The 23300-nt window shown below is 41.3% G+C and overlaps 2 protein-coding genes and 1 pseudogene across 2 annotated transcripts in view; 2 read left to right on the top strand and 1 right to left on the bottom strand.

Annotated features, from left to right (window-relative positions):
- The window catches only part of LOC109881902 (type II inositol 3,4-bisphosphate 4-phosphatase-like), a 340632-nt gene extending 330339 nt beyond the window's left edge, over nt 1-10293 (top strand). Inside the window, exons 21-24 of the mRNA XM_031828224.1 lie at nt 716-813; nt 1980-2092; nt 2918-3072; nt 10060-10293. Of these exons, the coding sequence (XP_031684084.1) occupies nt 716-813; nt 1980-2092; nt 2918-3072; nt 10060-10243 (550 nt within the window). The 3' untranslated portion in view covers nt 10244-10293. The remainder of the gene's footprint in view (nt 1-715; nt 814-1979; nt 2093-2917; nt 3073-10059) is intronic.
- A 3317-nt stretch (nt 10294-13610) lies between these two features.
- LOC109881898 (B-cell lymphoma/leukemia 10-like) lies at nt 13611-15730 on the top strand (annotated as a pseudogene).
- LOC109881903 (uncharacterized) lies at nt 15678-21709 on the bottom strand. The gene is made up of 6 exons (XM_020474001.2): nt 21423-21709; nt 20357-20451; nt 16992-17109; nt 16789-16836; nt 16380-16532; nt 15678-16185 (listed from the first exon to the last, which is right to left on the bottom strand). Exons 1-6 carry the CDS (start codon nt 21480-21482, stop codon nt 16078-16080), a joined length of 582 nt encoding a protein of 193 aa, XP_020329590.1. The 5' UTR covers nt 21483-21709; the 3' UTR covers nt 15678-16077.
- Nucleotides 21710-23300: the final 1591 nt, after the last annotated feature.

Genomic DNA, 23300 nt, shown 5'->3' with positions numbered 1-23300 from the left:
TCAAGACTGCCAGACCTAAGTCACTTCTGGAATGCACACAATCAGTCTCCCTGACCCGCAACTTGTACTTTCATTGTGGAGGGGGTCTGTGGATCTGTCTCCATCCATTAGAACATTGCTCACATGTGATATCTCAGACTTGGGTGAGATATGCCATAGAGATCCGGCATTTACAAAATCACACTGATTGCCGTAACGGGAGGTGCTATAGTAATCAACTGACATTCCAAACTGAACAAGCATGTCTCCTGTTCCGTCATAAAATGTGATTCATATATGCAGCCTCTCATGACCAACACGTTTCTCATAAGGACCTATAAGGTCCCCCCCATTGGTTTTTCTGCTAATTAGACTTTTTCCCCCACCAAACATTGAACAAGCATATCTCCCATTACGACCTATATAATTTCGGTACTTAAAATTAAATGATGCAATAATTGTCACTAACTGACATAAGAAGGAGCGCTCTGTCATTCGTGGAGGACAACATGTTTACTGTAGACTTGTTCTCTCTTTCTCCCTGTACAGATTAATTTGTCCTTTCAAGTTCTCTGTACAGATTAATTTGTCCTTTCAGGTGCTCTTTCTCCCTGTACAGATTAATTTGTCCTTTCAGGCGCTCTTTCTCCCTGTACAGATTAATTTGTCCTTTCATGTTCTCATTCTCCCTGTACAGATTAATTTGTCCTTTCATGTTCTCATTCTCCCTGTACAGATTCGGAGACATCTCTTTGCAAGAGAGGATAAACCAGAGGAACTTTGAAATTTTAGACAGTTATTACAAATCACTAAGCGATAAGGTGCCATCAGAATGTAAGTGCATCAACTGCCACTTTAACATAAAAACATCAGAAGTATATAAATGTCATCAATCATCATGCAATAGTATCCATCTTGCTTTTTTATAGAACACATTTTGACTTCATCCCACAGAAGAAAATGAGTTCTGTATATTGTAACGATCCATGCCCATTTGTATATAAGCAACATACACTGAGTGTACAAAACATTAAGAACATCTTCCTAGTATTGAATTGCACTCCCCGACTTTTGCCCTTTTGAACAGCCTCAATTGGTCGGGGCATAGACTCTACAAGGTGTCGAAGCGTTCCTCAGGGATGCTGGCCCATGTTGACTCCAATGCTTCCCACGGGTGTCAAGTTGGCTGGATGTCCTTTGGGTGGTGGACCATTCTTGATTTACACAGGAAACTGTTGAATCCTTCCAGTTCTTGACACAACCGGTGGCACATAATTCCATCCCCCGTTCAAAGGCACTTAAATATTTTGCCTTGCCCATTCACCCTCTGAATGGCACGCATACACAATCCATGTCTCAATTGTCTCAAGGCTTAGAAATCCTTCTTTAACCCGTCTCCTCCCCTTCATCTACACTGATTGAAGTGGATTTAACAAGTGACATCAATAAGGGATCATAGCTTTCACCTGGATCCACCTGGTCAGTCTGTGTCATGGAAAGAGCAGGTGTTTTGTACACTCAATGTAGTTTTATTACAGACATAAGATACAATGTGTCTTTATTTTACTGTCCAAACACACACACACACACACCAGTATTTCCATTTCCCGTCTATCATCGATTCAGCTCCTGTAAAATACACCCACGTGGGTCAGATTTGCAGACAGATACACGACAACAGAGATCTACGTTTGTGATGATGTTATTGTTGTTCCACACAACAGCTCCTGTCATCCATCTGTCAGTAGTTTCCATAGATGTCCTCATTCTCGTTGTCAGTGTACCGTATCTTTATCTTATCAATACCTGCATCCTTCCTGTCGCATGAACACACACACACGCACACGCACACACACACACACACACACACACACACACACACACACACACACACACACACACACACACACACACACACACACAACTCCTTCCTGTTACAGCTCTGTCGAGCAGCCAAATGAACCGACCAAAGCCAACTCGCGTTTCGTTTCCTTTCACAGGTCTGCCATGTTTTCAAACGCAGACGGACTTGAAAGATTTACTCAAAACCCTGGGCCAGAATGTAGTGACGAAGAAGAGGAAGAATGTGGAGATACTGTGGCTCGCTGGAACGGTGAGGATAGAATAAGATATATAACAAGTGGATCTATTCTTAGACATCTGGCTTGACGTCATTCATGCAAACTCGTCAGCCTGCTCATGTCCCTACGTATGGAGGTTGATACATTGGTGCCCTGAGGAGAAGTTTTGAACTTGTGAATGCAATGCACCTGCTACACTGAAGACTTCATAAACATATTCGACATCTGGCAGAAGACCATGCAAGGCTCCAAATAACCCTGATGATTTAGGAGAAATCTCCCAGAGAATGGGCATCCGATTACCTAATCACATAGGTAGGCATAGAGCAGCAATGGAAGCTACACGTGACCGATTTATATCATAAACTGTATCCAGCCAAACCAATCCGGAAAACCCCACACACACATGATTAATAACACTATTGTTAAAGGAGTTGTTGAACACACACATTCCTTTCCAGGTAGTTATTCCTCTGGTATTTGGCTAATGATTCTTCTGGTATTTCCAAAGACTTCAGACAGTCTTTGGAAAATGAAAGCAGATCCCTTCTGGTTGTAATGAGCTTCCTTCTCTTTCCCTCCCTGGTCTCTGGACTTACCTGAGCCCGAAAAGGAAGTCTGGGAAACATCATATAAGCAGCTGCATAGAAAGTAGTGCACTTTCACTTTTGATGTGAAAATGATTTTCATAAGAACAAAAACATGTTTTCATTGAATTCCCAGTGGAGTTTCCAGGGTACTTTTCTTCCCAATTCTACCTCACAGTCAGAGTAGTTTTCAGTTATGCATTATGTTTAAAATAGTTTGTTTTTGTTTACGTTATTGAGGTGTTTTCTTCTGCTTCTCCCTTGGTCCAGATCTGCCGACGGCTGAACGGGATCAGGTTCACCAGCTGTAAAAGTGCCAAAGACAGGACGTCGATGTCTGTAACCCTGGAGCAGTGTGCCCTGCTGAGAGACGAGCACCAGCTCAACAAGGATTACTTCATACGAGCCCTGGACTGCATGCGGAGGTGAGAGAGAGAAACTCAACTTTGGGGGAGAGGTCTTTAAAGTTATTTCCTGATTTATAGTAGGGCTCCTCGTGTTCTCTCTCCTCGCGTCTTCTCTCCTTGCCTCATTCTCAAAAGGAAGGAATGGAGTGGGAAGTGAGCATTGAAGGGGGAAATCTGAGCACAGGAACCTCCAATCTGCTACACCGCTGCTTGCATCACTTCCCTCTAATGTTGTGGTTGTGGTGGTGAGTGAATGGGAGGAGGTCTACCGAAGGAATCAGAGATGGACTTTTGAGATTCCCCTTAATGTCTCTGGGCCCTGAAGTTGATTGGGTAACCTGGTCAGGAAACCTCCTGGTCCTAATTATAATAAGCCCCAGGAGTCTTTCCTGGCTAAGTAACCAACCTCACTGGGGAAAAACTCCAGGCTCTACGTATGCCAATATTCCCACATTGTGAAAAGTAACTAATGTTTGAAAGGACAGAGGAATTGGCAAACATCCTGCTGATGTGGCTGCCAACTGGCTAATGGAGCTCAGTGGCATGTGCAAATACGCAGCAGCATGTCTATCACACTGTTCACTGGCTCCAGCCATTTCACCACCCCTAGTTGGTATCAGCAGCCACGCATCCGCCCTGAAAGCCTGCCTCATCCCATTTGACTTGGTCAAAGTTCACATCAGAGCCACTTTGTAGCTTGGCATGGGCCCTGCTCGAATACTTTAGAAATGTGTCATTCCCTCCCTTCCTTCTCTCAAATAAATCACCGATCTGATGTGACTGGGTGGGTGAAAGCTACAGTGCTGTAACTAAAGGAACCCATGTTGTCACCTATCCAGTGTTGTGAGATCAGTGATAACCTAATATAGCATTTCTACAGCATTTGAACAGGGCCTATAGTGCATCATGATGTCACCCAGGCACATTCCCATAATCACCCTCTCCACTGTCTGTCCTCGTGATGTCAGAAGCCCTCAACCATGTGACCTGAGGTTACCCAGAGATGAGAGCATACAATTCTGTCAACAGAGAAGTTTGGCAGAAGAACACATGATCACCACAACTTTCTTTTTTACATTTATTTATTTAATTATACCCATTTTTCTCCCCATTTTTGTGGTATCCAATTGGTAGTTACAGTCTTGTCCCATTGTTGCAACCCCCGTACGGACTCAGGAGAGGTGAAGGTCGAGAGCTGTGTGTCCTTCGAAACACAACCCAGCGAAGCTACACTGCTTATTGGCACAATGCCCACTTAACCCGGAAGCCAGCCACACCAATGTGTCGGAGGAAACACCCTACACCTGGCGAGTTTCTGGGTGCTTGAGTATGTAAGGAATCTTTGTTTCATCTGTGCATCAATTGTAACATTTCAGCACTTTGCCCTCGAATGGATTGAATGAAATTCAACCTCAAACAAAGAGTGATTAATCAGAGCTTGAGAATGGATATGCTTTCCCATGTGTTCCAGTGTCAAGATGGTTCAGAGTGACACTGGAAGATGGCTGTAGGCTTGACCCGTCTATGCAAAGTTGGACCGGTAACTTTCAATCTTCAGTAAATATGTTTTAGTACTGAGCAGCTGTAAATATCAAATCAAATTTGATTTGTCACATGCGCCGAATATAACAGGTGTAGACTTTACCGTGAAATGCTTACTTACAAGTCCTTAACCAACAATGCAGTTCAAGAAATAGAGATAATTAAGTGTGATAGATCTTTCTTTCAACATAGTTTGGTCAGAATAGCCTGTATACTGTGCACCACATAATGTAAATGGTCAGTTGAATGTGGCTAGTTAGTGATATTCCCATGAGTAAAAAAGTGTGGATCAAATATCTGGGGAAGTCAAATGGCAGTCTTTTGCTTACAGAAATGCTATCACACCCACTGTGTGCAACTGCATACACTGTGTTCACACGTGAAAGGGGGATACCTAGTCAGTTGTCTAACTGAATGTATTCAACTGAAATGTGTCTTTCGCAATTAACGCAACCGCTCTGAATCAGAGAGCTGCGGGGGGCTGCCTTAATCGACATCCACGTCTTCAGCACCCGGGGAACAGTGGGTTAACTGCCTTGCTCAGGGGCAGAACGACAATTGTAACAAGGGCAACAAAGATACAGCTCAGATGATCACTAAAGCAGAGTCTGAGAGAACTAAGTCATTTCTAAAAACCTGTTAGATAAAACTGGTTTATGTTTGGAGAAAAAGGAGTGCTTTGATTATATCGAGGGTCGTTATGAGGCTTGTAGAACCGGTTATGGTTAGACAGTGTTGTGGCTTTGGAGCGGTCCAAGAATAAACCGGCTCTACAACAAGCCTATGGCTATAAAATGTCATCATCATTAGAGACTATGTGACTACTAATAATCGAAAACGTCAGAGTTACTTAACTCAGCAAAAAAAGAAACAGCCCTTTTTCAGGACCCTGTCTTTCAAAGATCATTCGTAAAAATCCAAATAACTTCACAGATCTTCATTGTAAAGGGTTTAACTTGACAAGTTTGTTCTCTACTTTGCTTTACTACTTTCTCTCACCTTGTAGTGACTCATGTATAAGACGGGTTGGCTGACGAAACGGATGATGTGGCCGGGTGGTGTGTGTTGTTATGATTGTGATAGCTAGCGTCAATGACAAAACGTTGCCATGGGGGAAACCGTGTGTGGCTAGTTGTTATTGAAACCATGTCTTGTTTTGAGGTGTTTGGACTAAATATAGTTTGCATGTTGTTAAAAACTACTTGGCACCACACGTCCCGCTAGGGCACCTCCCCCCACTGCTCAACTGACACAGTAGCACACAGAACGCAAAAAATATTCTTAGAAATATTTAACCTCCACACATTAACAAGTCCAATAGCTCAAATGAAAGATAAACACCTTGTTCATCTAGCCACCAAGTCAGATTTCTAAAATGTTTTACGGCGAAAACATAGCACATATTTATGTCAAACCACCACCAAAGATAGGCTAATTTACATAGCCATTTTGTAGAACAATAGATGCAATCACAAAAGCAGGATTAAAAGTAAAATAATTCACTAACCTTTTGAATATCTTCATCAGATGACAGGAATAGGACATGTTATACAGTACATTTATGTTTTTTTCAATAATATGCTAATTATATCCATAAATCACGGTTTACATAGAAGGTCATGGCTAAAAAATGCTACAACAATGCCTGGAGAAATTATGGTAACTCTGCCAGATAACAGAAATACACATCATTAACGTTGACTAAATATACATGTTCTACATATACTTAGAAAGATACACTTCTTCTTAATAAAACAGCTGTGTTACATTTATTTTTAACTTTACAGATTTCGTTCACTAGGCTATAATGTGAGTCGGCGCTCAGGAATTAGCATTTTGGCTCCTCCACAGAAACCCAAATTTAACACATAAATGTTCGCTTACCTTTGCTGTTCTTCCATCAGAAGACCTGGAAGGGTTTATACTTACCAAAAACAGCTTTAGTTTTGAAGTCTGTGTCTTTCGGTTATCAAACACGACATATTTCGGTTGAAATGCAGCCAAAAAGTAAAGTTAGTTCGCACCAAAACGTCGAAATTACATATTATATGTCGACTAAACTTGTCAAACTTGGTTCAGAACACAGCGTTAGCATGCTATATAGCTTCACCGCAATTCTCAGGACAAAGAGAAACACACGCATCGTTTAATCAATCTTGAAAGAAAGACAGCACAGGCGCAGATTGCGCTTGAGAGTAACCTGTATTCCCGCGCGACCGAAAGGATTCGGCCCGTCATTAATCTCGTGAGCGCGCGATTCACACAATGAGAAGCCCCATTGAAAGCGGACACTCCGCTGAAGGCATAGGAAGTGTTCCCAGGACCGTAGGTGCTTGGGAAGGGTGGGGGCGATGACGTCAAAGTTGGGCCAACTTTTTGGATGACAAGAGAGAGTTTGGGAGAATGAGTGCCCTGAGAGTTCTGCTTTACTTACAGACATAATTTAAACGGTTTTAGAAGCTTTAGAGTGTTTTCTATTCAATAATATTTATTATATGCATATATTAGCAATTTCTTACAGATTTTTCTTCTGTTTACTATGGGCACGCATTTCACCAACGGGGGCAGTATTCTGCCCTAGCCATAAACAGTCTAAGGCAACCAAGTCTGTTTTTCCCCATAGTGGCGCATGCATTGGTTTTGTTGCTAAACAACCAACCCCTCCATACAGTATAGTTGGTTGCCTTAACCACAGACATACTGGGAGTATTCATGTTCATGAATTTCTTCCCAGTGATAAACATGACTCATTGCCATATTTTCCACTGCTGTAGGCATACAGTACAGTGCTTAAAGTAACTACTCAATAAAAATCTGTTTTAAGAGTGAATCATCTGTTAACGCATGCCCAAATAATGTTGTTGACTCACCCTATACTACACTCTAAAAACCCCACCTCAAACTTCTCAAACAGACCATTTAAAAAATGCTTGCTATTTCCTCATGAGGAGGATGAGCTGGCCAATCAGTGGTTTAGAGGAGGATGAGCTGGCCAATTAGCCGTCTACGTGCATGACTATTTTTAATGACCAGTATACGCCCACACCATTCTGTTGTTGGGGTACACCCACACCATTCTGTTGTTGGGGTACACCCACACCATTCTGTTGTTGGGGTACACCCCCACCATTCTGTTGTGGGGGTACACCCACACCATTCTGTTGTTGGAATACACCCAACCCATTCTGTTGTTGAGGTACACCCACACCATTCTGTTGTTGGGGTACACCCACACCATTCTGTTGTTGGGGTACACCCACACCATTCTGTTGTTGGGGTACACCCACACCATTCTGTTGTTGGGGTACACCCACACCATTCCAACACAGACACGCTGCTTTTTAACATTACCATTTTTTAGAAGTACAGTGAGTGTACAAAACATTAGGAACACATTCCTAATATTTAGTTGCACCCCCTTTAGTCCTCAGAACAGTCTCAATTTGTCGGTCCATGGACTCTACAAGGTGTCAAAAGCGTTGCTGGCCCAACAGAGATGCTGGCCCATGTTGACCCCAATGCTTCCCACAGTTGTGTCAAGTTGGCTGGATGTCCTTTGGGTGGTGGACCATTCATGTTACACATGGGAAACTGTTGAGCTTGGAAAAACCAGCAGCGTTGCATTCGAAGGAATCTTTGTTTCATCTGTGCATCAATTGTAACATTTCAGCACTTTGCCCTCGAATGGATTGAATGAAATTCAACCTCAAACAAAGAGTGATTAATCAGAGCTTGAGAATGGATATGCTTTCCCATGTGCTCCAGTGTCAAGATGGTTCAGAGTGACACTGGAAGATAGCTGTAGGCTTGACCCGTCTATGCAAAGTTGGACCGGTAACTTTCAATCTTCAGTAAATACATTTAAGTACTGAGCAGCTGTAAGTATGATGGATCATTCTTTCAATGTAGTTTTGTCAGAATAGCCTGTGCGATCACCACATAATGTAAATGGTCAGTTGAATGTGGCTTGTTGTTGATATTCCCATGAGTAAAACAGATGTGGATCAAATATCTGGGGAAGTCAAATGCCAGTCTTTTGCCTGCAGAAATGCTATCACACCCACTATGTGCAACAACATACACCGTGTGAAATGTAACAAAAACGATACAGCACAGATGATACCCCGTTCAAAGGCACTTCAATCTTTTGTCTTGCCCATTCACCCTCTGAATGGCACACAAACACAATCCATGTCTCAATTGTCTCAAGGCTTATAAATCCTTCTTAAACCTGTCTCCTCCCCTTCATCTACATTCTACACTGATTGAAGTAGATTTAACAAGTGACATCAATGGATCATAGCTTTCACCTGGATTCAACTGGTCAGTCTGTCATGGAAAAAGCAGGTGTTCCTAATGTTTTGTACACTCAGTGTAGGTCATAGTTCATATAAATCTGGAAACACTGGACAGTTAACTTTAACATAAAGTACAATAAGTACTGTAAGTGATAAATAACACTAGATCAACTCCCCGAGCTGACAAGGTAAAAATCTGTCGTTCTGTCCCTGAAGAAGGCAGTTAACCCACTGTTCCTAGGTTGTCATTGTAAATAAGAATTTGTTCTTAACTGACTTGCCTAGTTAAATAAATATTAAATGTTCATGAAGCTTGACTATCTCTCTGTCAATAAATTTACTGACACTGTTCCCTTATTTTATCCATGTCTTGTTTAAATATTGACATAGTCTGAACCCAAGTGTACATTCTAACTCCACAATGGTCTGGTTTCACCATGGCTTGTTCTGGATATGTGGGGGTAAGGCTTATCACATTTCCTTAAGTTTTGGGTTGAGATCTTTAAATGTCCCTTTCTGTTGGCTACATGAAATCAAACAGGTGCAACAGAATGCATCCAAAGCTTTGTCCAAATCATTTTCAAGTAAATCATTGAAAGAGGAGAGATCCAGATACATGATCGTGCCTGCCTCTACTCACCCCCTTCATACTTCAACTCCTCTATTCATGTGGGACTTACACTCTTCCATTCATCTTTCCATTTACCCATTTACCCATTCATCTTTCCATTTACCCATTCATCCATTCATCTTTCCATTTACCCATTCATCTTTCCATTTACCCATTCATCCATTCATCTTTCAATTTACCCATTCATCCATTCATCTTTCCATTTGCCCATTCATCCATTCATCTTTCCATTTACCCATTCATCTTTCCATTTACCCATTCATCCATTCATCTTTCCATTTACCCATTATTCCATTCATCTTTCCATTTACCCATTCATCCATTCATCTTTCCATTTACCCATTCATCCATTCATCTTTCCATTTACCCATTCATCTTTCCATTTACCCATTCATCCATTAATCCATCCATTCATGCGTCTGTGCTTGCTGGTTGTCTTTGGCCCATGTCAGCGGTCTCTCCTTTACTAACCCAACGGTTCTTTCTGTCTATTCTCTGTCTCACCTCCTCGCCCCTCGCCCCCTCGCCCTGCAGTCGGCACACCCAGGGAGAAGTAGTGTGTCAGTGGGATTCGGACCCCGAGGCGGCGTGCTCTGTAGCGGAGAACAAGCCGGCCTCGCGACACTTCTACCCCATCGCCCTACTGCTTGTCAGCTCACACCTGCTGGTCGTGTGGTTAATTTTAAGTCTTGTTTTTCTGCTTGCAAAATATCAATAAAGTTGCTGATGATGCCATGTACTAACCTTGTGTGCGTCAGGTGGTGATTTTTGTCTGTGCAGCTTGTTTTTTGGGAGGGAGGGAGTCTGGAATTTGTGTGATTTCATTGATTTTGCTTTGAAAAGGTAATTGGGTGGATACATAATTTAATTTGTACAATCAAACACAAGCTTTCGACTGTTAATCCGACTAGCAGGCTTGAGGATAGGATGGAATCGATTTAGAATGTAAGGGATTAAGAAAATCAATTCTCTCCGCTAAGACATATTAGCTTTCTCTATTTTCACAGATACCATACTGTTGAACCTTGGAGTCTTTTTTTCTCCCCTACCAAAAGCATTGGCCATATAATACTATCAGAAGGACTGGCGATAAACAGTTATCTCTTCTTGTCAATGACAGAGAGCTAACGTTCTGAGAGCTAGCATTGCGTTCTGGTTGGCTGCTCTGGCACAGATACCAAAGTGCTAACAGCGTAACTGAAGCCGATCACACTGTTACACACTCCAGTATTAACTCCAAGCAGCTCCAAGCAGCACGTTCTTATCATAACCTCCAGTTGACCTCTGTCAGTTGAGGGACCCTCCTCTTCATAGAGACTGTGATTTATTTACTAAGATTCTACATTTTAGTAATGTACTACATCTTTTCAACGATTCCTATGTCCTCTGGAATAGTGGAAGTGTAACCCCCTCACTCTTCTTCCCCACTCCAACTATCTCCCCCTTTACTCTAAAGTAGAGCATAGTAGGATCCTGATGAGCAGGGGGAAAATAGAGCCGTATAAATCAGTACTGATATGCTCCAGGACACTTCAAAAGCAGTTGTTTTCTCTCTCTCCGTTAGACTGCTGTTAGTGTGTATAGACTGTTAGACTGCTGTTAGTGTGTATAGACTGTTAGACTGCTGTTAGTGTGTATAGACTGTTAGACTGATGTTAGTGTGTATAGACTGTTAGACTGCTGTTAGTGTGTATAGACTGTTAGACTGCTGTTAGTGTGTATAGACTGTTAGACTGCTGTTAGTGTGTATAGACTGTTAGACTGCTGTTAGTGTGTATAGACTGTTAGACTGCTGTTAGTGTGTTTAGACGGTTAGACTGCTGTTAGTGTGTTTAGATGGTTAGACTGCTGTTAGTGTGTATAGACTGTTAGACTGCTGTTAGTGTGTATAGACTGTTAGACTGCTGTTAGTGTGTTTAGACGGTTAGACTGCTGTTAGTGTGTTTAGACGGTTAGACTGCTGTTAGTGTGTTTAGATGGTTAGACTGCTGTTAGTGTGTTTAGACGGTTAGACTGCTGTTAGTGTGTTTAGATGGTTAGACTGCTGTTAGTGTGTATAGACTGTTAGACTGCTACTGTTATTCTGTCTCTAAAACAGCAACTGCAGGAGTGATCCCAGAATGTAGGAGCGATCCCAGAATGTAGGAGCGATCCCAGGGAATAGGAATGATCCCAGAATGTAGGAGCGATCCCAGGGAATAGGAATGGTCCCAGAATGTAGGAGCGATCCCAGGGAATAGGAATGGTCCCAAAGTGTAGGAGCGATCCCAGGGAATAGGAATGATCCCAGAATGTAGGTGCGATCCCAGGGAATAGGAATGATCCCAGAATGTAGGAGCGATCCCAGGGAATAGGAATGGTCCCAGAGTGTAGGAGTGATTTCAGCTAACAGTGCAGGCACAGTGCACAAACATTTCTCAGTCTCAGCCAGGTATGGGATGGGATGTTTACAGACTAGAGGGAGGGAGGAAGGGAGATCAAAGATAATTATCCACTAATAAAATCCAAACGAGTTGACAGAATTGGAAAATGATTCACTTGGACATGCTGCCAGGTATGGGATGTGCGCTACTGACTGAGCAAACGGGTATGGGATGTTTACAGACTAGAGGGAGGGAGGAAGGGAGACAGAATAACAGTAGCAGTCTAACAGTCTATACACACTAACAGCAGTCTAACCGTCTAAACACACTAACAGCAGTCTAACAGTCTATACACACTAACAGCAGTCTAACCATCTAAACACACGAACAGCAGTCTAACCGTCTAAACACACTAACAGCAGTCTAACCATCTAAACACACTAACAGCAGTCTAACCGTCTATACACACTAACAGCAGTCTAACCATCTATACACACTAACAGCAGTCTAACAGTCTATACACACTAACAGCAGTCTAACAGTCTATACACACTAACAGCAGTCTAACAGTCTATACACACTAACAGCAGTCTAACAGTCTATACACACTAACAGCAGTCTAACAGTCTATACACACTAACAGCAGTCTAACAGTCTATACACACGAACAGTTCTGAATTTATGGGCCGGATGCATGCAAAAATGTGGCTATTTACATTGACTGGAATTAAATATAGATAGGCGTCATTTATTTTATCTTGGCCTGCGAATCGCTTTCTCCAGCTGGCTACACTGAGCTCTAACACCAAACATCATAGTTTCTAAAATCAAGTACTGCAAGACAGTGTTTCAAACTAATATATATATATATATAGATAGATAGTATGGGCTGATATAGGCAAATAATGTTAGATAGTCGTATAATGGACCACATGAGAATTTCTGGTAACATATCCTCTATCTGTGGAAAAAGGGGGCACATTTTGATCTTGCCTAGGCTGCAGAATTGCTGGGATTTTGGTTGTTTGTCCCTCCCTAGACGTAGTTTGACAAACCCAGTTTTAAATAATAATTTGCACGGGCATCATGTTGCACCAAGAGCTCCATGGCCATTGAGAGGCCATAAGGAGAGTAAGCTTGTCCATGGTGGTCTGCGAACCCACGACCTTCCAGCTCGCAATCAAAATCCCAATGTCGCCATGTAACACTCTCGAGGTGAAAAAACGGTTTGTCAATCTGTATATCTAAGGCTCTGGTCTGTCCTAGGAGTGGGGGGAAAGGTAGGCATGTTCTTAGCTATACTACGTTTAATTATTATTTTGGATAGAGGGAGGATCACTTTTTTCAAGCGTTCAGGGAGGGTCAAGTGAAAATATATTTGGACTAAATTAGGGTCATCCATTTTAATTTCAGAGAGGTCTGATTTTCTCGATGTATCCCTTATTATGAATAACGTACAGTCCCTTACCTTAGCTGTCCTACGGGTGATACTTAATTGTTGTCTGTCTGTCATCTGCTTCCCATCTGTCCGTCTGTTACTCAGTTGTTGGTTGTTGTTTTCCATACTCAAAACACAGACCCCCTTTTTGAGAAAATTATTCATAATTTCATTTCATTCTTCTTCCCTCCTTTTTGTCATCATGGCCACACCACCAAACCAGGGAGGGATGTCGGATTGAGAATGTGCAAAAGAATATTAAATGCCGGAAGTATGCCTTCAACATGCTGCAGCTGATGGCATTCCCCAAGATCTACCGGCCGCCGGAGGGGACCTATGGGAAGGTTGACTCCTGAACCCAACCTATATGTAGGAACTAAGATGGCTACGTCCTGATTCTCCACCCTCCACAGGGAGTGTGCATGTGCACACTTTGGGAGAAGTGTAGGGAAACAGGACACAGCCGGTGTAAAAACAAACCATATGATTCCTGACGTAAATCTAATCCAAGCAGTAAATATAGTAGCAATATAAATTGTCTATAGCCATGCGCTGCAGGTCCAGATGTAAAAAAGAAATGAAAGGTTGTAGGTGATATTGGCCCTGTTATGTAACGTTGCTAGGACACACTGTTTTGTCTGAGTTAAGTTTGTCCGTATTTCTTGTTCAGGTGTTCCTTTGTCATTTTCTTCTTCGCTGAGTCATCGTTTGTAATATCTGCGAAGCGGGTTGCTTGCCAATTGAGCATACTTTCTCATGCTCTGTTTATGAAATGCCTTATACTTTGTCATGCTCTGTTTATGAAATGCCTTTAAGGTTAGTCACATTGGCACATGTAAACACAGTAACTAATTTGCGTCAGACATGGCTTGAAGGAAGCCTTGAAAAGGTTCTATATGTTCGCGAAAAAGCTGAACAGACTTTCACGTTTAGCTTGTTGTTCATGTTCCCTCAGGTCTCTTTTGTAGAAGGCTGTCTGTCCCTTAAGGAGCCTGAGTGAGCTTACTGTAAATATGATTTAATTCCATGAATATGTTCTCCTCTCATTCTCAATCATGGTTGCTTTTAAGACCACCTCATATTTTTTTGTACAATAATAAACTCAATCGTAATGTGTCTCACAAAATTTGTTGAATTACTATCTATCACATGCTGTATATAACTTTACTTTTGTTTAAAAAATATTGTTTTCCTTTATTTTCCCTCCACAATCAGTCAATTGAAAACCAAACCATAACCCCTTTGTATCATAATATTTATTTTTATATCCTTTTTTATTCTGTTTTTATGCTTTATCCAAGGTCACTGTCTTGGATTCAAAAGCATCCAAAGCTCTTCCTGTATGTTAAATATCTTTGTTTGCGCTTTGCAATGTGTTGCATTCCTGTCTGATTAAATTGCTTGGGATGGATGTTAATATCTGTGTTCATCTTTTCATAATGTCTGTATCTTATTAGGGCAATGGATGTTGATCTCTCTGCGGCAGGAATGTCCAAATAAGAACACGCACGTGCGCACACACATTCTCGCCTCATTGTTTCCTAGTAGGGAACTGATCTACTGAGGTAGTTCGACGCCGAGGACATCTGCTGCAGGGTGGGGAACAGCAAGAAGACCGGTAGGATGATGGACTACTTAGCCGAGAACCCCAGGGGCCTCGTGGAGTCCATACGCCGAGTGAGGACCAAGGACTTTGTCATCGGGAAGATCACCAGCGAAGTCGAGGTGGTGAAGATGGAGAGGAGAGAGGCGACCATCTTGTCAGCAGCAGGTAGTTCTTCGCCGGTCTGTATATGTAAAGAGAGAACTCCCTTTGTGTCGTTGCAGAGTGGCAGTAGTGAAGGCACAGTCCATCCAAACCTCTCTGTCCAACTCCGAAGACAAGTGGGGTCAAAATGAAGCATCCTTTTCCTAGAGTGCCCTTCCTGAAGGAGTTAGTGTCTCTTCTCTGCACAGTCTCCCAAAACCAGGAGAGCAGGGCGCCCCTTCAGTGCCCCTTGAGGACTCCGAGCCCGGGACCTTAGTCTGAGAGCAGTGACCAGTTTCACACCATCCGTTCCTTTTCGTTCCTTTTTGTTCTAGCAATAAAATGTTTTACTGAAAACGTTATTTTATTGAAATGCAAAAAAAATCCTGTAGTTCTCCATCATGAAAAAAACAGAACTATTACAAAATGGATGCGTGCCAGAAAGTTGTACTGGAGAGCTTTAGTTTCATATCGTCATCTGCCACAGTATCAGGAAATGGAGCACGGCACAGCTTCCTGTTTCTTTGAGGCACAGTCCCACTTCATGTCCTTATTTCAACTTCTGCCAGGCACCCATATTCTAGGAAATGATCAAATCAACATGTTTATGTTTTCTGGGATTTTATTTTGATTCAGGATGCGCAATTTTGACATACTGACAAGAACTCAAGGGAAACTAGTTAGTGACAATTAGTGACAGTTAGTGTGTATATGACATGGACGATGAAACAAAAACATGTAAAGCTCCAAATAGGCATTTCAATAAAATGTGTTAATAAATATGACAAAAGTACAGATGTAAAAGTTATATTTGATTATATACAAAAATATAAACAGCTAGTTACAATTACACTTGAACTGAGAGGTAATATACATTTGGACACGAGCACTAGCTGTCACAATTTCTTCACATACTATCATGACCAAAGGTAGAATAACACACACATGACATTGTTTGCTACATTATTTATGAAAAACAATTTAAACACATATTTACAATATATTCAACTGACAGTTTGCCCTATTCTCTCCAAAAGGCGCTCCAGGTTGTAGAGGAATATTGTGGAGTTGGCAACTCTCTGTGCCTCACACGGTGAGCATCTAGAACTGTTCTGTAAATGCAGAAAAAAAAGAGAAGCAATTGGAAAGCAGAGTGACATTGGCATTCAAAATACTGTTGCTGCTAATCAAATGAATGCCAATCAAAAATGTATTGTTGTTGAACCATTGGAAGTATGGAGAGTCAGGACTTTTCACAACACATATTTGGGATAAACTTCAGAACTTTATTTAAAGGTTGACTTACATATTGGCGTTCATGTTCTTCCAATTGTTTTTTCCGATGGTAGATGGATGTTTTTATTTCGTCATGGTAGTTATCTGTGACCGACATGTCCTCGAACAGGACAACCTCCAACTCCAATAAATAACAGTGCATGAACTTAAAGATGCAGTTGTCCTGGGGAAGAACAGAACCACAGGCTGTGTTACAGTATATACACAGACTATAAAACATTGATCTGGAAATCTATAAAAGTATGCAAAAGAGGTGTGTTCTAATCATGGCATTACAAACAGGGGAGGACTGGGACCAGAAATCGGCCCTGGCATTTCTAACACACTGGACCCTTTTTTTCCATGACGCCCCACACCGCATTTTCAAAGGACCAAAAAAAAAAAAGTTATATTTATTGCATATTGCTACAAGAACTTACATTGTAGATGTCATCGTTGGTAGGAGCATACAAACAGGCATCTGATTTCTGACAAGAAAGAAAACCATTTGTATGAATTATTTTTTCTTATCCGTCAATGTCACACACATGTTACTAGTCCTTTGAAAATTCCGCCTTTACCCTCATTTCACACCAAATGCGCCATACCAGGACTACAGGATATTCATTAGCTGTAGTCTTACTTCTATGGTACTTTTCAAGTTTTTCAACTCTGACTGAAGCTCTTTAACGTCATGTATTGTCATCCCGTGTGTTTCAGCAGCACCAGCAATGGGCAAATGTGCGGTGGCACTCAGGCAGCTTTAATAGAAGAGGTACGGATGAATACAGGGATGATACACAACGTAACACACAACACAATGAACTAATATGTCCTTCGTTTATTTTGTTATGATTGTGGTAATCTCTCTAAGCTATTTATAAGTCATATGGTAAAAAAATACAAATGAAATTGCCAAATCAGGAGTCTGAAATAATACAGGTTGTGACTTTATAATCCAGGCTGTATCACAACTGGCCGTGATTGGGAGTGGTGGCGCACAATTGGGTGGAGCACAATTGGCCCAGCGTCGTCCGTGTTAGGGTTTGGCCGGGGAAGGCCATCATTGTAAATCAGAATTTGTTCTTAAAACTGACTTGCTTAGTAAAATAAAGGTTAAATAAATACAACAAAAATGTCACAAAGGCATGTATGTATTCATATTTTTATTAGGGGTGCACAAATCAGCTCCTCAAGTTCCACTTGCTGGTTCTTGTTTCTCCCTGGTCCCTAATTGATTAATGCACTGTACCTGTCAAAATTTTGGACACACCTACTCATTCAAGGATTTCTTTGTTTTTACTATTTTCTACATTGTAGAATAATAGTGACGACATCAAACTATGAAATAACACATATGGAATCATGTAGTGACCAAAAAAGTGTTAAACAAATCAAAATATGTTACATTTGAGATTCTTCAAAGTAGCCACCCTTTGCCTTGATGACAGCTTTGCACACTCTTGGCATTCTATCAACCAGCTTCATGAGGTAGTCACCTGGAATGCATTTCAATTAACAGGTGTTCCTTGTTAAAAGTTAATTTGTGGAATTTCTTTCCTTCTTAATGCGTTTGAGCCAATCAGTTGTATTGTGACAAGGTAGGGGTGGTATCCAGAAGATCCAAGTCCAAGTCCATATTATGGCAAAAACTGCTCAAATAAGAAAAAGTAATGATGGACTGTCGTTTCTCTTAAGACATGAAGGTCAGTCAATCTGGAAAATGTCAAGAACTTTGAAAGTTTCTTCAAGTGAAGTCGCTAAAACCATCAAGCGCCAACATGAAACTGACTCTCACGAGGACCGCCACAGGAAAGGAAGACCCAGAGTTACCGCTGCTGCAAAAGATAAGTTCATTAGAGTTAACTGCACCTCAATTTGCAGTGAAATGCTTCACAGACTTCAAGTAACAGACACATCTCAACATCAACTGTTCGGAGGAGACTGCGTGATTCAGGCCTTTATGGTCAAATTGCTGCAAAGAAACCACTATTTTTTTTATTTAACTAGGCAAGTCAGTTAAGAACAAATTCTTATTTACAATGATAGCCTACAGTGGAACAGTGGGTTAACTGCCTTATTCAGGGGCAGAATGACATTTTTACCTTGTCAGCTCAGGGATTCGATCCAACACCCTTTCGGTTACTGGCCCAACGCTCTAACCACTAGACTACCTACCGCCCCAAATCTAAAGGACACCAATGGAACCAAAATTTCAGATTTTTGGTTCCAAACGCTGTGTCTTTGTGAGACGCAAAGTAGGTGAACGGATGATCTCCGAATGTGTGGTTCCCACTGAGAATAATGGAGGAGGCAGTGTGATGGCGCTTTGCTGGTGACACTGTCTGTGATTTATTTAGAATTCAAGGCACACTTAGCCAGCATGGCTACCACAGCATTATGCAGCAATCATTTGTTTTTCAACAGGACAATGACCCAAAACACACCTCCAGGCTGTGTCAGGGCTATTTGAACAATAAGGAGAGTGATGAGTGCTGCATCAGATGACCTGGCCTCCACAATCACCTGACCTCAACCCAATTGAGATGGTTTGGGATGAGTTGGACCGCAGAGTGAAGGGATGCTCAGGATATGTGGGAACTCCTTCAAGACTGTTGAAAAAGCATTCCAGGTGAAGCTGGTTGAGAGAATTCAGCTTGTCACCAAAAGCACTCACAAACCTTTACAGATGCACAATCAAGAGCATCCTGTCGGGCTGTATCACCGCCTGGTACGGCAACTGCTCCGCCCACAACCGTAAGGCTCTCCAAAGGGTAGTGAGGTCTGCTCAACGCATCACCGGGACACCTACACCACCCGATGTCACAGGAAGGCCATAAAGGATAACAACCACCCGAGCCACTGCCTGTTCACCCCGCTATCATCCAGAAGGCGAGGTCAGTACAGGTGCAAGCAGGGACCGAGAGACTGAAAAACAGCTTCTATCTCAAGGCCATCTGACTGTTAAACAGCCACCACTAACATTGAGTGGCTGCTGCCAACATACTGACTCAAATCCAGCCACTTTAATAAATGGAAAAATTGATGTAAAAAAATATCACTAGCCACTTTAAACAATGCCACTTAATATATTGTCTACATACCCTACATTACTCATCTCATATGTATATACTGTACTCGATACCATCTACTGCATCTTGCCTATGCCATTCTGTACCATCACTCATTCATATATCTTTATGTACATGTTCTTCATTCCTTTACACTTGTGTGTATAAGGTAGTTGTGAAATTGTTAGGTTAGATTACTCGTTGGTTATTACTGCATTGTCGGAACTAGAAGCACAAGCATTTCGCTACACTCACATTAACATCTGTTAACCATGTGTATGTGACAAATAAAATTTGATTTGAATACCAATAGTCTGCAAAGCTAGGCAAATGGTGGCTACTTTGAAGAATCTAAAATACATATTGATTTGTTTAACACTTTTTGGGTTAGTACATTATTCCATATGTGTTATTTCATAGTTTTTATGTCTTCAGTATTATTCTACAATGTAGAAAATAGTTCAAATTATGAAAAACAATAGAATGGGTAGGTGTGTCCAAACTTTTGCCTGCTACTGTATGTCATTGGATGACTGAAGGAATACCAAACTGTGGCCCTTGAGGACAGGAGTGGTGCACCCCGGCATGTATGTTTGAAGCATTCAAATTCCCAAATATATATTCTAATGGCATGGAACCAAGTGTCAATCCCACTCTGGGCACCATTACAATACAGAGATTTCCCAGTGTGCAATAGTGATGTAATGAAGACATAACAACATTATTGGATTTACCCTCAAAGCAGTAAAATGAATGATGTCATCGCCCGGCTGTTTTAATAAATGAATCGTAATCTTAGCAATGCACTTGACTCGTGAAAGTGAAAGTGTATAGATAAACCTCAGGGCTTGGTGTCATACAATAACAGCTACACTCCTGCCTATGCAAGGTTAATGCTACATTACAAGCGCTCTGTTAAAAACATACGGTGGTATACCTTAATATTATGAAGCAATTCCAGAGCTCAATGTTCAGACACTGGTGTTGATAGTAATGGAAACCCCAGAAGAGACAGATCCATCGCACACTTTTCTAGAAACAATCACAAAAAAAGAAGACACACTGGAATGCCTTGTAGTTCAAAATCCACAGGAAGGTTTTTTTCTAGCGCTGGTCAACGCCCAGAGCTAGATGTTTTCCCCAAGCTGGATCACAGCCAAAACTATGTGAAAGTGAAAGTACTTTAACTATTGACAGCTTCTGGGAGAAAGTCACTTTTTTTATACATTCATTGGAAAATAACAGAAGAACATACAGTTCTGGCATTTATCACTAAATATTCTTAATAAACCCGTTTTTAGTTGATAGATCTGAACGTTAACACAGAGCGAGCTTTCTTCTTGAATTTCTGAAATAGGTAACAATGTTTACTGGTTAGGGATAGCTTCTAAAGCCACAACGGTTATTGTAACTTTAAGAGTCAGATACTCTCCAGATCAAGGCAAAATAGCCTGCTAGTTGTCTGATCTACAGACGTGTTACTTCAGCACCAATTGGTTTAAATGTCATTTACAGTTAATTGACCAATAAGTCAATTGTGCCACGTGTCCCGTGTGAGGACAAGCTATTGAAAAAAAACGTGTTTTTAATATCTTTTTAACGTCAATGTCAGTAGGCTGGATGAGTCATCACAAGTCAACAATCTATTTCCAAACTCCTGTGATTGACAAAGGCATATGTCGGTTATAAACAGTGGCAGTGTGCCACGCGTGGACTTTGTTTCATAAAGAAGCACTTCGATCCGATCATTTCACTGTGTGGCTGAATAATATGACAGAAGGCAATGTAAAAAGAAGCCGTGGTTTAGGCTAAATACATTTAATCACCAGGCATATGCATTGGGCATACAACAAAACAAGTTTAGAAGTCAGACTGTCGCAGGAACTCCCTAGAACCTTTACTTTTTAGTGATAAACTTGTAGTTTGTCAAATATCCAATATTGTACCCGAACATAACCTACACAATGTAGGCTAATGGTAGACAATTGAATATTTGTAAATACCTTTGTCCTGCGCTCCAATAAACGAATGCAAAAAAGGAGCACTGTCAAAAAACCTGTCATCAGCGTTGTTCGCTGCCCCCCGAGCAGTTAGGGCAAAAGCCAAGATCACATTTTAACATTATCCGAGAGTTATCCGTTTCACGTGTCGTAAATTCCAACCATGCGTTATTATGACAAGTATACCGATAAAAGAAACGTTTGGCTCATGTATTGCACGAGGACATAAACTCTGTGCCCTCGCCCTGAACACATGATGTGCGCAATGGCGCGCTCACCAGCGCTGGGTTTGCTGTAGCCTAAATGTTGCACCCACCCTCACACAATCGTCATACTCGCATGGAAGCCGGTGTTTGATGTCAATCCCCAACGTCTATGAATGACTATTTAATTCAAATGACCTCTAATACTGTAAATGTTTCATTCTAATCCAATTATACTTTGCAGTGAAAGAACGTCGAAAGAAAGGCTATATGAAATTCCCGGAGATTACACAAATAATGTCTCCATTAATATAGTGTTTTAGTCCACCAGAACCTATTCTAAAACCCGGTTCAAGGAGAGTAAACATTTAGTACCCACTCATGTACCACACCCGTGTTTGATGATGCCTATAATGGGTGATGGATGGCTCCACAATGCGAATAAAATATTTCCAAAGTATTCCCACGCATAAGAGAGAGAAACATTTGATCGTATACAAACGTAACACGGTTTTAAATTATGTTTAGTCAAACAATATCTGTTTGGGCATCATGCAGTCAATTTGCCTTCTACAAATTATTTGTATTATGTTCCGCCCCACCGACCATCCGCTCAAGAAAAAAAACGTCCCGCGGCTTAATCTAGTTGATGATCACTAGAGTAGGGTTTGACCATTGACTGGAGGTAGATGGGAGTGGTTGATCGCCTGTCATGAATTTTAGACTTACTTATCATTCAATATGTATGACTGCCCATAACCAAGTAGCCTACATCTGATACTACATTACACTGACAAATCACTACTCAAACTATCATTGTAGTGCCACTAGAGTAGACTATTGTATACAAAAATGAATCTACAGTTAACATAGGCCTACAGAAAGAGCATAACGTTTATTGGGGTTTTAGATCCTATTGACTTAGCAGTGATAGGGCAGCTACAGCTTCCACACAGTTTACAGATTCCAGACCTGCCAACCTTGAATGAGCCTAATGTTTTAGTGTACCACTTCATCGCAGTGGCGGCACCCTGGCCCCACACTGCTCAAATCATAGGCAAATGCACCTTTTTAAGCCTAATAATGCTGTTGGCAGAAGACTGGCTCAATATGAATGGTAGGCTATAAACTGTTGGTAATTGTCTGCTCTTCAGCAGCGAACATACTGTATGTTTAAATGTAAAATCTGGGGTGTAATTAGTCCAGTTGCAAAATGTTCTGTTTTGCAACTAAATCGTGAGTTTCTATTGGAAAACTACAGGTAAGTCCGCTTAATAAACATTTTGCAACAGATCGGCGGAATGAATACACTCCAGGGTTCTTCCTAGTATTGTCTGACAAGGTGGAGATTCTGTAGGTCTAAAGTTGGGTAGGGGAGGTCTGGATTGGGTCAGTCAATTTCCCTCATGAAGTTTTGCTAAAAAAAAAAAGAAAAGCCATTTCCTGAAAGCGCAAGCTCTTAAAGCGCAACTATGCCACTTTTCAAAATCATATTCATTAAGGCTAGGGCCTATATATCTAGCATCAAAACGGTGTCTACATACAGTATGTGAAAATGCAGCATTTCTATGATCTGTGGTTAAAAATATAAGTTCCTAAAAACAATTCTCTGTGACATCACAGTGTGGGATTAATAGTTTAAAAAAAATAAATACCTTATTTACATAAGTATTCAGAC

Source organism: Oncorhynchus kisutch, linkage group LG7 (genome assembly GCF_002021735.2).
Source record: "Oncorhynchus kisutch isolate 150728-3 linkage group LG7, Okis_V2, whole genome shotgun sequence".
NCBI classification, from domain to species: Eukaryota; Metazoa; Chordata; class Actinopteri; order Salmoniformes; family Salmonidae; genus Oncorhynchus; species Oncorhynchus kisutch.
The sequence above is the reverse complement of the archived record's forward strand: the minus strand, read 5'-3'. Positions and strand labels throughout refer to the sequence as shown.